General features: G+C 42.6%; 1 protein-coding gene across 4 annotated transcripts in view; it reads right to left on the bottom strand.

Annotated features, from left to right (window-relative positions):
- FGD5 (FYVE, RhoGEF and PH domain containing 5) overlaps window positions 1-13,771 on the bottom strand; it is a 106,151-nt gene that overhangs the window by 48,329 nt on the left and 44,051 nt on the right. For all 4 annotated transcript variants that reach the window (XM_074835884.1, XM_074835881.1, XM_074835882.1 and 1 more), the window contains exons 4-5: window positions 6,639-6,697; window positions 6,498-6,528 (exon numbers count right to left, since the gene is read on the bottom strand). In XM_074835884.1, the coding sequence (XP_074691985.1) occupies window positions 6,498-6,528; window positions 6,639-6,697 (90 nt within the window). The remainder of the gene's footprint in view (window positions 1-6,497; window positions 6,529-6,638; window positions 6,698-13,771) is intronic.

The following is a 13,771-nucleotide window of genomic DNA, read 5'->3' as shown; positions in this document are numbered from 1 at the left end:
TTGCACAAGTCACCTCTGCACACAGCATATTTACCTTGTTCACATCACAACTTCCACCTGGCATCCAGACTTTGATACTTTTTAGTAAATAATGAAACATCCATGCATCCAAAAATAATTTTGCATGTATATCTAGAATTGTAATTGCTTCCCAAGTCAAGCTGATAATTTAATGAACTGATAATATTGGGAAGTAAACATATTTGACCCTTTGTGAGTGGGCCAGGGAGGACAACAGGAAATCTTAATGCAGCCCAAAACTTATACGACTGGAGTCTACACTGATTGCATAAAATGGTGCAGGCTTTTACAACCACAAATTCTGAAAGGAAGGTGGATTCAAGAGATACTGCATATTGCAGGATCCAAGGCTCTTTGGGACATCTAGGCATTACACCTGAGGGGAGAGTGAGTACTTCAGAGGGGCAGAAGAGTCTCCACATTAAAGCTGAATGCAGGCATGAGATGCTGTACGGTGTGCTGAGAGCCGAGTCTGAGCCCGGGGTGGTTCCCGCAGGTATCATCTTCATTACTGCCAGCAGCCTCTCTCCTAACAATGAAAGTGAAAGTGGCACCCCTGAATTAAAAAGTGGCACATCTCCTGTAGCAGAGTGAGTGACCCTTGATCTGCACTGAGCAGTGATCTTCCCAAATTTCTCATTACTGAGCTCAGCAGAAACAATGCCAGAAGAGCAGCAGAAAATACTGTCGCAGCAGACACAATTAGTCTCTTATCCAGCCACTGCAGGGTACAGTCTAGGTCAGGAACCCTGACCTCAACACACACTCACATGCAGTCAAATACACTCATTCATCCAAAACACTGCAAATGAGTTTCAGAACTGGCAAGCGGTGGAGTATGCATTGCGAATACTGTATCGTTGGGGTCTGTTATCAGGGAACTGTCCTGATGCCAAATGTGCTAGTGTGACTTCCCTCTCCTTTTAAGAGATACACAGATTATCTGAAAGCTATTTTGGCTCAACTTTCCCACTGCCAATGAAGACAACAATGAATAAATAAATAAGAAAAGAAAACAGCCTACTGTTAGTGAGGGCAGGCTATTCATTTGTGACGGTGCATCTTTAGGCTTTTATAAGAGGTTCAGAGGGTCTAACAGCCAGCTAGCTCTTCATTTAGCCATCATGTTTCATTCACTAAAGCATTTAATTAGGAAAGTAATGTCTTGATTGGTCCAACAGAACTTTGAACATCATCCAAGAAATTCACGGTAGTAAAAAAGGCTCAGCCAATCATTCACTGGAAGTGTAAATAATTAGAAAGATGGGGTTCTGCTTTGTCTAACATGTAATAGTGGCTCCTAAATCAGATGTTTAATTTTTGTTCTTGAGAATGTGCTGCCCACAAGAATTCTGAAAGTAGAGTTTAACCAGTGGGCCTGACATCATGATAATCTGCATTTAGGTACCTTTGAGTTAGTGTCTTGAGGACTAAAATGACTTTTGCTCTTTTTTATTTCCAAAGATTTATTTTGCAGTCAGAAGCCTTGGGATGCCCAGTGCAGGGTTGGATCCCAAACTGCTCCAAAGACTGGAGAACCAACACGTTATATCTATTCACGTCATATTCATATCCATATCTTCAAATGCTGAGGAAGCATAAATCTGGGTCTTTGTGTTTCTAAGAATTGTGACCCATTGTTATAAGGAAAATGCAAACCAGGAAGTAAGATCAACTTTCTTTAAACAGAGAGGTGCTGGGGCTGGTTTTTTTCAGTGCAGAGCTGTCCTTTTAGGTACCTTAATTCAGTAAATGCCTCAGAGGGAAGTAATAATGACTTCAAAGGGTTTTATACACAAAAAAGGTGATTTTATGTACAAAAGCCAAAGACAAAATAAATGTGGTCGTGGTACACTATCAAGCAAATGCTTGATCCCATACAGACTGGAATCCTGAGGGAGTCTGAGTCACAGTAAGTTTGATTTGTGTACATCTAGTAAAGTCATTTGAAACAGACTGGCTAAAGGGAAGCAAACAAACGAGACTCTTGGTCCTCGAAGGTGATGTGTGAAACATCGGGCTGAGAAATCAACCTGCAGCATTTTTGTTCAGGAGCAAGCACTAAGGAAAAGATGACAAGTGCAGCCTGCATTACTGGGCAAGAACAATAAGATAAAAGAATGATGAAGTTTGAGGATTAAATGATCCTGAGGGAAATGCAAAGACTAATCAACTTTGGAGAACTAAATTGTGAGTACCAAGACATCAGGAACTTGGACTGCAAGGCCCTGCCAGTCCCATCTACTCGGTCCAGAATGAGTTCTTAACTCCCTGCTCCAGAGAATTACATTACCTTTGAGTAGGGCAAATAACAGCTAACCTTTTAGATTATTATCTCTACTACCACACCAACTTGATACCAAGTTTGTGAGCTAACACAATGTTTCCACTCTTAGTTCAATAGCAGAGTGGGTGTATGGAAATGTCATCGTTTTGGCAATCAATCAATTTATTAAAGTCTCTGCTGAAAGGCCAAACAGATTCTGTTATGATGAATGGATAGCAGCTCCAGCCAAGCCTGGAAATGAGATGGGAAACTGCTCTGGCTGCAGGCTTAAGAAAAGCCTTTTCTTCCTTTCTGAAAGCAGCTAGGGTGTGGTTTAGTTCCTTGCCTTTCTTACCAACATGTGGGTTTATATGAGATGAGACTTGAGACTTGAAGATGAGCATTTAGAAACTGTTTTCTTGAGAAGGTTGGTGATGGGGAACAGAGAGAAACGTTTGCCTGAGCTGAGATACGTTGTTGAGGAAGCCTTTGGTCCTAACTGGCCTGGAATGGGGTGTTGTACCTTGAGGGCAGTTTGGTGACTTGGTGGCCGCTGGTGGTTGCTTGTGACATCTGCCAGTGGGACCTGTGTTAACAGTGAGTGCACAGCAAAGCACAGTTTTTTACTGATGTGACTATTCCTAATGCTATTCAAATTTGCAACAAGGAGTAATTAGTTCATTGTAACTTTTTGCACTGTGATAGTATTTAAAAGTCTCAGGCAATAACACCCCTGTAGTCTGAGGGACTTACATGTAAAATTGGTAGTAGCTTCTCTAGATTTCCAAAATAATACACTGGACAACGGGTGAATATAAAGATCCAACAGTATTTGGGGTGGGAAAGGTAACAGTGCTGGGACTGCGGCTTTCTAGATTGAACATGATTGCAACAGAGAAACCTGCAGATTATTTCTGAATGCCACTACAGTAGGTAGCTATCATACAGTCATCAGCCTACAGCAGTAGAGATGGGGTATGCTAGGGCTATAGGCACCTGATAAAACAGAAATTAACACTCTGATCCTGTTCCCATAAAGAGTTTTGGTCTCTTCTAAACTAAGGAGTGCCTGAACTAGTAGTCAAGTGTGAAAACAGACGGGTTGCTCATCCCTTCTGCCTCAGTCTCTAACCCAGGTGCCATTCATACATCCTCACCACTTAGCCAACTCATAGAAGCGATTAAATGTTATCTGAGAAACCTGCTTGTTGACTCTGCTGAAAAAAGCCTCCAGTAGCCCCCAAAGGAGTGTATGCATTTGGTGCTAGGGCAAGAAGGGTAGTTTTCCACTGCAGAAGAAAATTCTTAATCAAAATTTTGCACCCTAAATCTCACCCTAAAATTGATGCAGAACTTCCTGAACTTTCTAACTTGAGACAATGGGAACTGAGACAGGGGAAGTGAAGAGTGCATAGTTACAGTGATTCTGACATTCACAACCTATAAGTGGCTTAACTTTGCAAACCAATGCATTCATTCAAGGGTTTCCTTTAGGCTCATCTCTTATTTTAATTTGAAATTTCAACTCCTCTTTTGGTGCTCCAACTTTCATAATTAAGGAAATAATGAGCATATGCAAAACACTCATAAGATCCCTCTACCCCAGTGGGATGAGCAGGCAGAGAAAGAAAATTCCAGCAAAATAGGATTCAGTGGAATATTCCGTTACAGGACTGAAATGTTTATAAAAACCAAACAAGCACTTCCATTTAAAATTGGTCACTGACAGAAAGAAAAGAACTTCCCCAGTCATGAGAGTGCTGTTACTGGTATCTTTTCCCTAGTAAATTAATCAGATGATCCAAACCTAATGATTAAGTAAGATTAAAACAGAGCCAATTTCCTTCATGCCGTAAAACCTTAATTCCAGGACTCGCAGACCAAGCTCCAGGTAATATTACTTATTTTCTGTAATAAACATTTCTGCTTAGAAAGTGTCTTGAGTTCCCCAACAGGAGAGCAGGGAGTAGTTACATTTCTGGGTCAAGCCGGGAAAACTCTCTGTTTTCCTTCCCTCATATCTTTGAACCAGCTCTGGAGCACTGCAGCAGAGTTTTTCCCTAACGAACCTATGAGCTGTAATTTTTATGAAGATTCTTTTTATTAGAGATTACCAACAGTTTGGACTCCATCCAGCTGGAGGGGAGCAGCATGCACTTGCATCCATAAGTGTTTCTAAACTAAAAAAATTTAGCAAAGATATAACCCAGAATCACCGTCCCACATTAAAGTTGTCAGCTTGGAAAAGAGAGCAAAAATGACATTTCCTGTTCCTTCCAAATGATTTGTACAGGCAGAAAATAGGATTATTGTGAAAATGCATGAACTATTCATTTACACACATAGCCTCGGAGCCAAATTCTCCACACAGGGGTTTACCAGAGGAAGGAGAAAAGGGCAAAATAAGTCCTGAAGGGACTGGGGAAGCCCTGAAGCATCCCTTTCCTGGCCCAGCAACAGCACAGGCAAGGCAGCCAGGCAGTAACATGATGGTATCGCTGCCATGAGGGTGTGCAGCCATCCATGCAGGGGCTACAGGCACTGAAGCACATTGCAAGATTTGGATCTATATATTGAAGACTTTTCAGGCGATGTTAGTGAGCCACTTCTATCTCCTAGAGCTATATGGAAAATGCTAGGATATAATGTAAAGGAGAGGCCTCTCCTAGACACCTCCACTAAATATAGTGCATTGTACATGCACTTGGTTCAGCCTGCATTTACATGCTGTCCATAAAGTACAAATGTACTTGGAAATGGAAAATTAAATACATTAAGCATGTTTTAATTGAATGCATCTAATGAAGATGCAGAGTGGCTAATACTGTCTGTGCATGGTAATTTCCTGTGAGTATATTTCTCTTCTGTTTTGATTTAGAAGCTGGCAGAGGCTTTTCTTTGTTTTTCTTGGTGATACTTTTGGCAATGTTAATCTCAGTAAGGAGTTCTGTGGGTATCCCTCATGATCAGAAGGCCTGTACTCCACAGGTGTACACAGAAGCCCTGTATAGCCACAGGTGAAGAAACCACCTTGACTTCCTCAGGGGACAATGTGTCTCACTAGTGTCAAAGAATGTGTCTGGCTGTGCGGAAACCAGAGGAAAGACAGGATGGATGAGGCAAATGGCTAGGCAGGTTATCACCAATTTATCAAAATATCAGTAGACTCTAGCTAAGCAGCCAAGTCCCTTAAAGTGTTTGGTTCCCAGCTGACCAGCTTGGCAGTTTCTGCTTTGTTGACATGCCATTGTCTGCAAGATGTTTTGTCACATTCAAGGCTGCTCTCCTGCTTCTGTTGCCCAAGCCTGAGAAGGCTCTTAAGCTTTGGCAGCTTGCTTGAGAGGCACAATGAGCAGGCAGCAGTATGATGCTGACCTCATTACTTTTATCTCCATTAAGAGTTCCTGTCCACTGTGAGGGTTTGGGGTGTTCTTCAAGGACAACCTGAGGCTACTTTTTGCCTTCTGGGGGAATTTTTTTCCAAGCAGCAGTGGGGATGCTTTGTGTGGTGGCTGCTATTCCCTACTGCCTTGCAACTAACAGCCAAGAACAATGTTGAGAGCAAGGCTACCTAAGCTGTGTACCAGTGTCCCGGGAAGCAGCGGCAGCTCTGCTAATGGGCACAAAGTCATCTGGGACAAAGCCACCAGTGGGTTCATACCATGCAAGAGCTCTCTATCAGGCACTGCAAGTGATTCTTTGTGTGTATTCCCTCATGAGTTCCTGACACCAGAGTCTGTGTTTTGCCCATGATGACTGCCTGTGTCACAGTGCGAATATCCAGGCCACGCTGGATGTTACTGATACTGCATTATCAGAAAAAAGAAGCTTAAAAGGAAGCAGACTGAATCCATTCAAATCAAATCCCCATGCTTCATAGCTCTGCTCCTGTCTCTCTCTGAAGAGAGAAAGTTTACCCCTGTTTATCACCATCTCCTTCTCTGCACGAGGCTTATTCTGCATCTTACACACCAGACTCAGAGCCCCAGCAAGGACTGTTGGCCAACACTTTTCCATGTGAATGACAAATACTAGATTTGAGGATCTGTAGCAAGAGCAGATTAGTGGCAGACATATATTCCTTTGCAATGGTTCACAGTAAGACATTCCTCCCCAAATTGACTACTGGCCCTTCAGTGCTTTTATGTCTTCTAAATTGCAGCTAAGTAAAAGGGCAATTGGGTTTCAGTGATTAAAATTATTTACTTACCATACGTAACAGCTGGAGCATCTCCACGTATCTGGGAAAAGAGGCAAACTTTTATTAATTGCTGTCAAACCAATGCTGAAGGGTGGATTGCGTAGCTTCAGTTTTAGGAGAGCAACGGATAGGTTGTAACAATGAACTCACACTTTTTCTGAAGACATCAGCTCCTGGGCAATGAGGTAAGCTCTGGACTGGCCTTCTTTCTGTAGACAGCAAAAACCAGAAACAATTTAAGAGATGTCTCATTCCAAGGAGTAAAGAGTGTTGGAGAGCACTTTGAACTGACATATTCCTTTAGTAAAAATAGTGACCAGGCTTTTATTCTTTGTTGTTCAGTGTCTGGCATCCTGGAGTCTTTCCCAAGACAGGGTGTTTCTGCAATTCAAATACTAGTAATATAGTACAATATAATAGCTGCTAGGGCAGATGACAAGTTGGAAAAAACGTGTTCTTATTGAAGAAAGAGAGAAATTTTCTGTTGATTTTTACAGGTCCAAAATTTGTCAGAGAAGCAGAAAGTGCTTAGCTTTGAATAGGCTAGCTTCATGGCTGTTGAGGCTTATACCATGTGCTTAGTACTGTTAATTACATGGAAAAGCGAGATCTTTATTGAAATGGTCATATTCCAAACTGTTCTGACTGCTGTGAGACCTGTGGAAGCAAATGGGGCAAAGGGCTTTATTGCATGGTAAGCAAAATGTCTAAGCTAAATGGCCATAAATATCTCCGCAAACAGGTCAGTACTCCATCAGACAACACTTTGAAATCTCAGTGGCATCTGCTTAACTGTTGGGCATCTCAGAAGTCAGGAAACTGTGAAAGAAACTGTATGGCTCTGAGGTGCAGGTGGTTAATTAGGGTATTTTGCTCCTCTTTCATGACTCATCCTTATGGTAAGAAATTACCGTATGTATGCTTTGAATCACCTACTTTTGGAGAACTGCCCTACACTTTATTTAATAGAGTGCACTAGAAAGATCTTACATTTTTTCCTTAGTTTCACTTTCCTGCTGGGAGCAAATATTGATTGCCCCTTTAACCCTCCTTCCACTTTGTGAACGCCTCTTGAAGATCATGATGTGCCTCTCCTGGTTGTCCCAACTGCTGTACGAACACAGAGTTTTAGTTTTCTCTCATTCTTTCTGTGCAGGTATAGCAGAGCAAGTGAAAGGGGGCACGTTTCTTCCTGGGGCACCTGGCCAAACGCTGGCTGCCAGCACATCCTCTGCGGACAAGCCTGGCTCCTCAGTGCCGAGAAACAGCGTGCATTTCCCCAGCAGGCCAGGACTGCGTTCCCTTTGCATGCACACAGTGTCACACTCTGTAATTCCTCTTATGATTAATATCTCTTAGCCAGGAGGCAAAACACAGGGACCCCGCTGTCTCATGGCCTGTCTAGAGCGAGTTTGAGACGGTGTCTCTAGGCGTTGCCTGTCTTGTGTTATTTAATTGCTGTTTGTTTGACCAGGAAATGAACTCTGAGATTGACGACAGTGTCCGGAGACAGACTTCTGGGAATAGGGGATAGAGGGGGTGCAGGTCCCTCAAGCATCAAGTTTCTGAAACAAAAGTCTAAGTGATGATTACAACACTGCCAAGCTGCCACCTTTTTAGTAATCTTTACTCGCTGCAGCCGGTCCTGTGCCCAGCCCTGCGGTATGGTTCCTTCCCACTTCCCCCAGGTCTCACTGCACGCCTCTGCTTATCAGGTGGAGGCCACGCAGCCATGTGGGGACCCTTGGCTTTCTGCTTCTCTGAGTCTTGTCTCCTAGCCTCATCAACCCACCCTCCCCCAAACCAAATGCTTAATAAAATGCTTGCAATATACAATATAAAATTGCAGTATATAACTGAAATATCTCTCCATTCTCTCCACTCTGAAAAACATGCTGGTGCCAGGAAGGTCATAAAATCACTTTAACCAGGTTAGGAGGTTGTACAGAGCTATAGCTCAGCTGAAGCAAAGGTGATACTGTGCAATCATCTCTCCATTGGCTAACAAACTAAACCCTACAGGCCTCCTACAAATGGATACCAAGTGTACTGATGGAAAACTAAGACCTAGAGGTGACTTGTGACTTACTCAGAGTTTCTCCTTCTCCAACAGCTGATGTTTCCCAATGTATAATGAAGCTTACCACCACCAGAAAGCTTTTGTTTAGAACAATGAAGATCTAAAAGCCTGCAGCTCTTTACAGAGAGCATGAGTGACCACAGCTGAAGTTAAGTACTAGTTTTAGGTAGTTCAAACTGAGAAACTTTAGGTTCCATGTCCCTTTTGTGCCTTCTGATAGAACAAACATTTGGGCTGAGAAGGGGCAAGTAGTAAACAGTGGAGAAAGGTGGCTGATGGCCCATGCTGAATGTGCTAATGTGGCACTTCAGTGTTGCAGGATTCCCTTCTCTGTGTGGTAGTGATCCCACTAATGTGGGGATGAGGTCTCCACACGGAGTCATTTATATGCTCTGGCTTTGTTCTGAGCAATGCCAAGGCATCTGAGGTGGGCCCTAACAAGGCATGCCCTCATCGGATGGTACTTTGGTGGCAGTGCCAGTCACTCAGTTGTGCTGACCCAGCCATTCACAGGACCTTGATCGGAACCGGATTAGTGTCCTGATCCAGCTTAAAAAATTGTGGGGCTGGGGGTGAATCTGCCTCCATGGGGCTGGAACAGGGTTGTGTGGCCTAAGAGCAGCACAAGTAGATCATAGAACAGTTCGCTAAACCTGAAGCATTAGTGCTGTGCAAGCCACTCATCTGGAGTACTCGGGCAGTAACCCTCTGCATTTCAAAAGCAGGGTAACTAGTCAAGACGTAGAAGCAGCAGCTCCATTCTTGAGTGTGCCACTGGCTTGCCATGCTGACACGACAAACTGCATCTCTTTGTGCATTTTCCTATGTGTGTTATTTCACAGACTCTTCAGGGTAGGTGCAGTGTAGCTGGATGGTACCCAGCACAAGAGCGCTACTGTCACAATCAGAGACTGACAGCAGTTTGCAAGCTTCAGCCTCTGAGCTGAGTGACTTCATAATGCCCCTTTTGTAATTATTATGAACTATGTAGCAGTTCACAGTGATGTCACAGTGGTGCCAGCAGTAAACTGAGGCATTACAAGAACAAGTGACTTTTTCAGGCTGGCTCTGTGAATCAGTGAGAGAGAAGGAAAAGCAGTCCACATCTCCTGTCTCCAAGGCTCCTCCTTGAAGAGCTAGATTGCAGTTCTCCTGGGGAATCTGTGTAATTATATAAATCAAGAGCTGTCTCCCTTGAAAGGGATCTGAATTAGGTGCTACCTCAAGGCACACAAATCTGTCATTCCCAACTCCAGCACGTTTCAGTTCTCTGTGTGTGCATGTGTGTGTGTGTGTTTTAATATGTGAAGGTTAAAGGTTTGCAAAACAGAATGATTAATGGAGTCTGGAAACCAAGCCCACCCAGTGGAAATGGATAAGGAACAGCAAAGGCAGTTTTATGTACTGCTTTATGTACTGCTGCCATGAAACAGCAGCTGCGCTGCTTGTTGTGGGAGCTTTGTGGCTAAGCTTAGTGTTCCCTCTTTGTGTGGGGTGCAGGTCCCCTCCATCTGCTATGCTGGGTTGCTGGCCCCCTTTTTGTCCACCGCCTTTTATTTTGATACCTGGAAGAAGGGCAGAGCATCTTATCTCCAGTGCTGCCTTCTCGCAAGTACAGCATTAGGGACCACTTCTGTATGAAGAATGAATAATGGTAATGAGCACCCCTCCAGTCTGGCTAGGATTAGATACATTAAACCTAAAGTCCTAAATGACTAGCCAGAATGGTTTGGGTTTTCACTGGCATAAAGTCCAGCTACATCTGGTCTGAATTCCCTTTCTTTTACAGCATTTTGCTCTGGTTACGTGCTATTCACCTCACTACAGACTTTCACGTTTTGCCACCAGGGTAAGGTCACATCTCTCATGTGCTGGCTGTATACAGTTCCTTGTAACATATTACTGGTTTTAGGCTAAACTCAACAGTATTTGCGTACAGATTGGTTTACTTTTGGACTTCCCATACAGTTATCAGGCAAGCAGATCTGTGTTCTGGATGAAAGAAATGTCTTTATGTTCCAGCGATGACTTTATTACTTGTCCTAGGATTTGTATAAATTTATTTCCTGAGTGCTTTATAGACTAAAATTCTTACAGGTATTCACCCAGATTAATCACATTCTTATTACGCTTTTGAGATCCTCTTCAGATCAAACTCCCTCCTGTGTTTACAGACCGGTTTAAGAGAGCATTTTTAATTGTTCCTTTGCCTAGTGGATTAATGTAGGGTTTGCTATATGTCATTCCTAACTATAACAGAATTCTTAAAATAGCTGATGTTGCTACAATATTCCTAGCACTCTGTTTACCCCACCACTGCTTTCTCCTTCCAAAGGCACCCTGTAAAGGAAGACTCAGCCTCTTATTACTGTGGTGCAAATTGTGCAATTGATCACAGTCTAAATGCCTTCCGTTGACTATTTGGGTTATTTTTAAGCCTGTTACTTTGTTTGATCAGCATATCTTTAGCATGTGTGTGACACAGTCTGGATTAAGCAGTGTGATGGAAATAGCTCCTGAAGCCCAGTCCAAGGCAACGTGTTTTATAGTGTTGTTCCAGGACCATCTGCATGGCTCTCTGCAAGATGCTGGAAAAATTAATTCTTAAATTGGCGGATGGGTTCCTGCCCCTTACCCATCCCCACAGAACACAGAAGCACAGAACCTGTGCTTCATCTTCAGAAAATTTTCACACCACCATGGGGCCTCTGCTGCATCTCCCTGCTGTGGTTTGTCCCACAGGTGTTTGCCTTTCCCCAAGCCCAAGCTACTTTCCCAAGTAGAGCTGTTAATGTAGTGGTAGGAAGGCAGATGCATTCCTGATACTATGATCTCAGTGAATCCCTTGAAAGGCTTGATGTTCCCATAATGAACCAAAAGGCTAGCACCTAGCTTTCTGCCTTGCCTGCAAGTCTGATATCTAATCTGCATCAGATGGGTTTTTTTCTTCTCTGGATCTAGCATAAAAATCACTCCTCCCTGCTGGGTCCTTCGGCCAGACAGAGGGTTAGGTGTGGTAAAAGAATTGTCTTGGGGCTCCCTTCAGTTTCATAACAATTGGAGGTTGTAGGATGTTAGTGACAAAAGGGATCAACTAGTCAGAAGATCCAGTCTTAAAAAGTACCTACAGGAAAGGAACTGTCTGAAGACTCTTGCTTGAAGATTCTGACACTAAAGTGAGAGGCACAAGCTGTGGAGGGCTAGCTGATGATCCAGCATATGCAGCATCTTCCTCAAACTACTGAGGCAATTAAAAAACTCAGATCATAACCAGCAATAGGCAGAACCTACCAGCATGTGTTGATTTTAATCCATTTCAAACCATGGACCTGAGCTTCTCAAAAGTAGACCTTCAAGATTATATTGGCTCTATTTCTGATCTTTTGAAAACTGGAAATTTTGACTGCTACAAAAACTAAGTTCTGCCAAAGGGAACTCAGTTTGAAGTTGGTGTCTAGTCAGATCTGAACTTTTAAGCTCATTTCCCCTTTAGTTCCTTCTGTGCTTGTTAGCTGGATGGGTCCAAGATGGATTTATCTGTTTTTAGCAGTAAAAAACAATCATGAAGTTCAGGTTTGAATCCAGCTCAATGATGAGAGGAAAAATCTGGAGTTCTATATCCTGGACTTTGAGCATTTGTCTAGTGAGTGAAGGTTCAGCAGTAGGAGATAAAGTCCTTATTTTGTTTGATACAAGTTTTTTGTTCCTAACTGGAATCCCTAATTTCAATTTTTTTTCTGTAGCCCAGATGCCATCATGTAACCTTGACAGCCCAGTACAGAAAAGTCATGTGTCACCTTATGATAAATTGGGAGGGATTTAATTAAATGAACATATATAAAAGACACATGAATGAGGGATGGTCCAGGAGCTCTTCTAAATTAGCTTAGCAGGAGGAAAAAAAAGAGTGAATCTCCATTATTAGTGTAAGTGAAAGGCATTGCTTTTTATAATATAACCAAGTAGAGTCACAAAGGTTAAGAAAACTTACAGCATTCCCTGCCTCTGAGTTCTCTAGATTGTTATCATATGCCAGCAGACTGAAGAGAAGGAAATAAAGTTCTTATTTAACCAGAAAAAAATAAATTTTCACTGTTAGTCTTACACAGAAGAATCAAAACCACCAGGTGACTTCTGATGACAAATGCTCAGCTTCTCAGGGTCTGAGGTACTCCCAGTGGAATAAAGGCAAAAATTTAAAACCCACCTCCTGTTCTACATTTTTATACCTGCCCCATTCCAAATAGGTTTTTAGTAATAAAAATTCCTGTAACACAATAGAGATGAAAGCCCCTCTTTGCTTGCTCTTTAAAATAAAGCTGATAATTTAAAAAATACCTCAACATATATTATTGACTATGATTCAAATTGTTTACAGAACAAGGGTTCTAGCAGGCCCTAAAAATTTCTCCACACTCTTGTGAATCTGGTCTCCAGGAGAGCAGGGATTCAGAGGATACAAGCTGTTGAAACAATACCAGGAAATGTGTGTACAAAGCTAATTTTTAAAATCATATTTACTTTTAAAAATGAGCCTTAAAAAGAAACATCGGAGGAAAAAATTCTGCTGCAAACTGGAACCCTTGCGATGATTATCCAGCAAACAGACTAGAAGAAAGCAGGTGAGAAAAACCAAAGCATGCTGCTTGCACTTTGGTACAGGAATTCATTCATGACAGTGAAAGGCAGCAGGTAGGATCCAGCTCAATGCAAATGAAAATCATGTATCTGAATACAGGGAGGAGATTTTATCACCCAGGCTATTTCGTGCCTTTCTCCCTGAGAAGGAGAAAAACAGAGATCAAACCAACAAACCCCAGATTTGTGTGTGTGTATGTGTTTTTTAAAATCCAAATTCAGCTCTTAATAGGCCAGCCCCAAACAGTTGTTTTAACAAGATTAGCTCATTTTGAAATCCATGGTACTATTTTTGGCATCCAGACCAACATGTCTCTGCCAGTTCTCCCCAGGCGATGGTGCTTCTGAACTCTGTTGTGTTGTACAGCCACTCTGTATTGTCCTGAGGATTTTGCTGCAAGGGGTACATCACTTCATCAGGGAGCTGGACAAGTGCTTTGCACTTTGTCATTGCAGAGATGGGTTTTGACAGAGCAGCCCATGTTCCCTCAGCACCCAGAAGATGTGCGTGAGAAGGCAATAAAAGGAGGCGGGAGCAGCACAGTAGGAAAACCAGTCCTCTGTA

The sequence above is a fragment of the Strix aluco genome, chromosome 11 (assembly GCF_031877795.1).
Source record: "Strix aluco isolate bStrAlu1 chromosome 11, bStrAlu1.hap1, whole genome shotgun sequence".
NCBI lineage: Eukaryota > Metazoa > Chordata > Aves > Strigiformes > Strigidae > Strix > Strix aluco.
The sequence above is the reverse complement of the archived record's forward strand: the minus strand, read 5'-3'. Positions and strand labels throughout refer to the sequence as shown.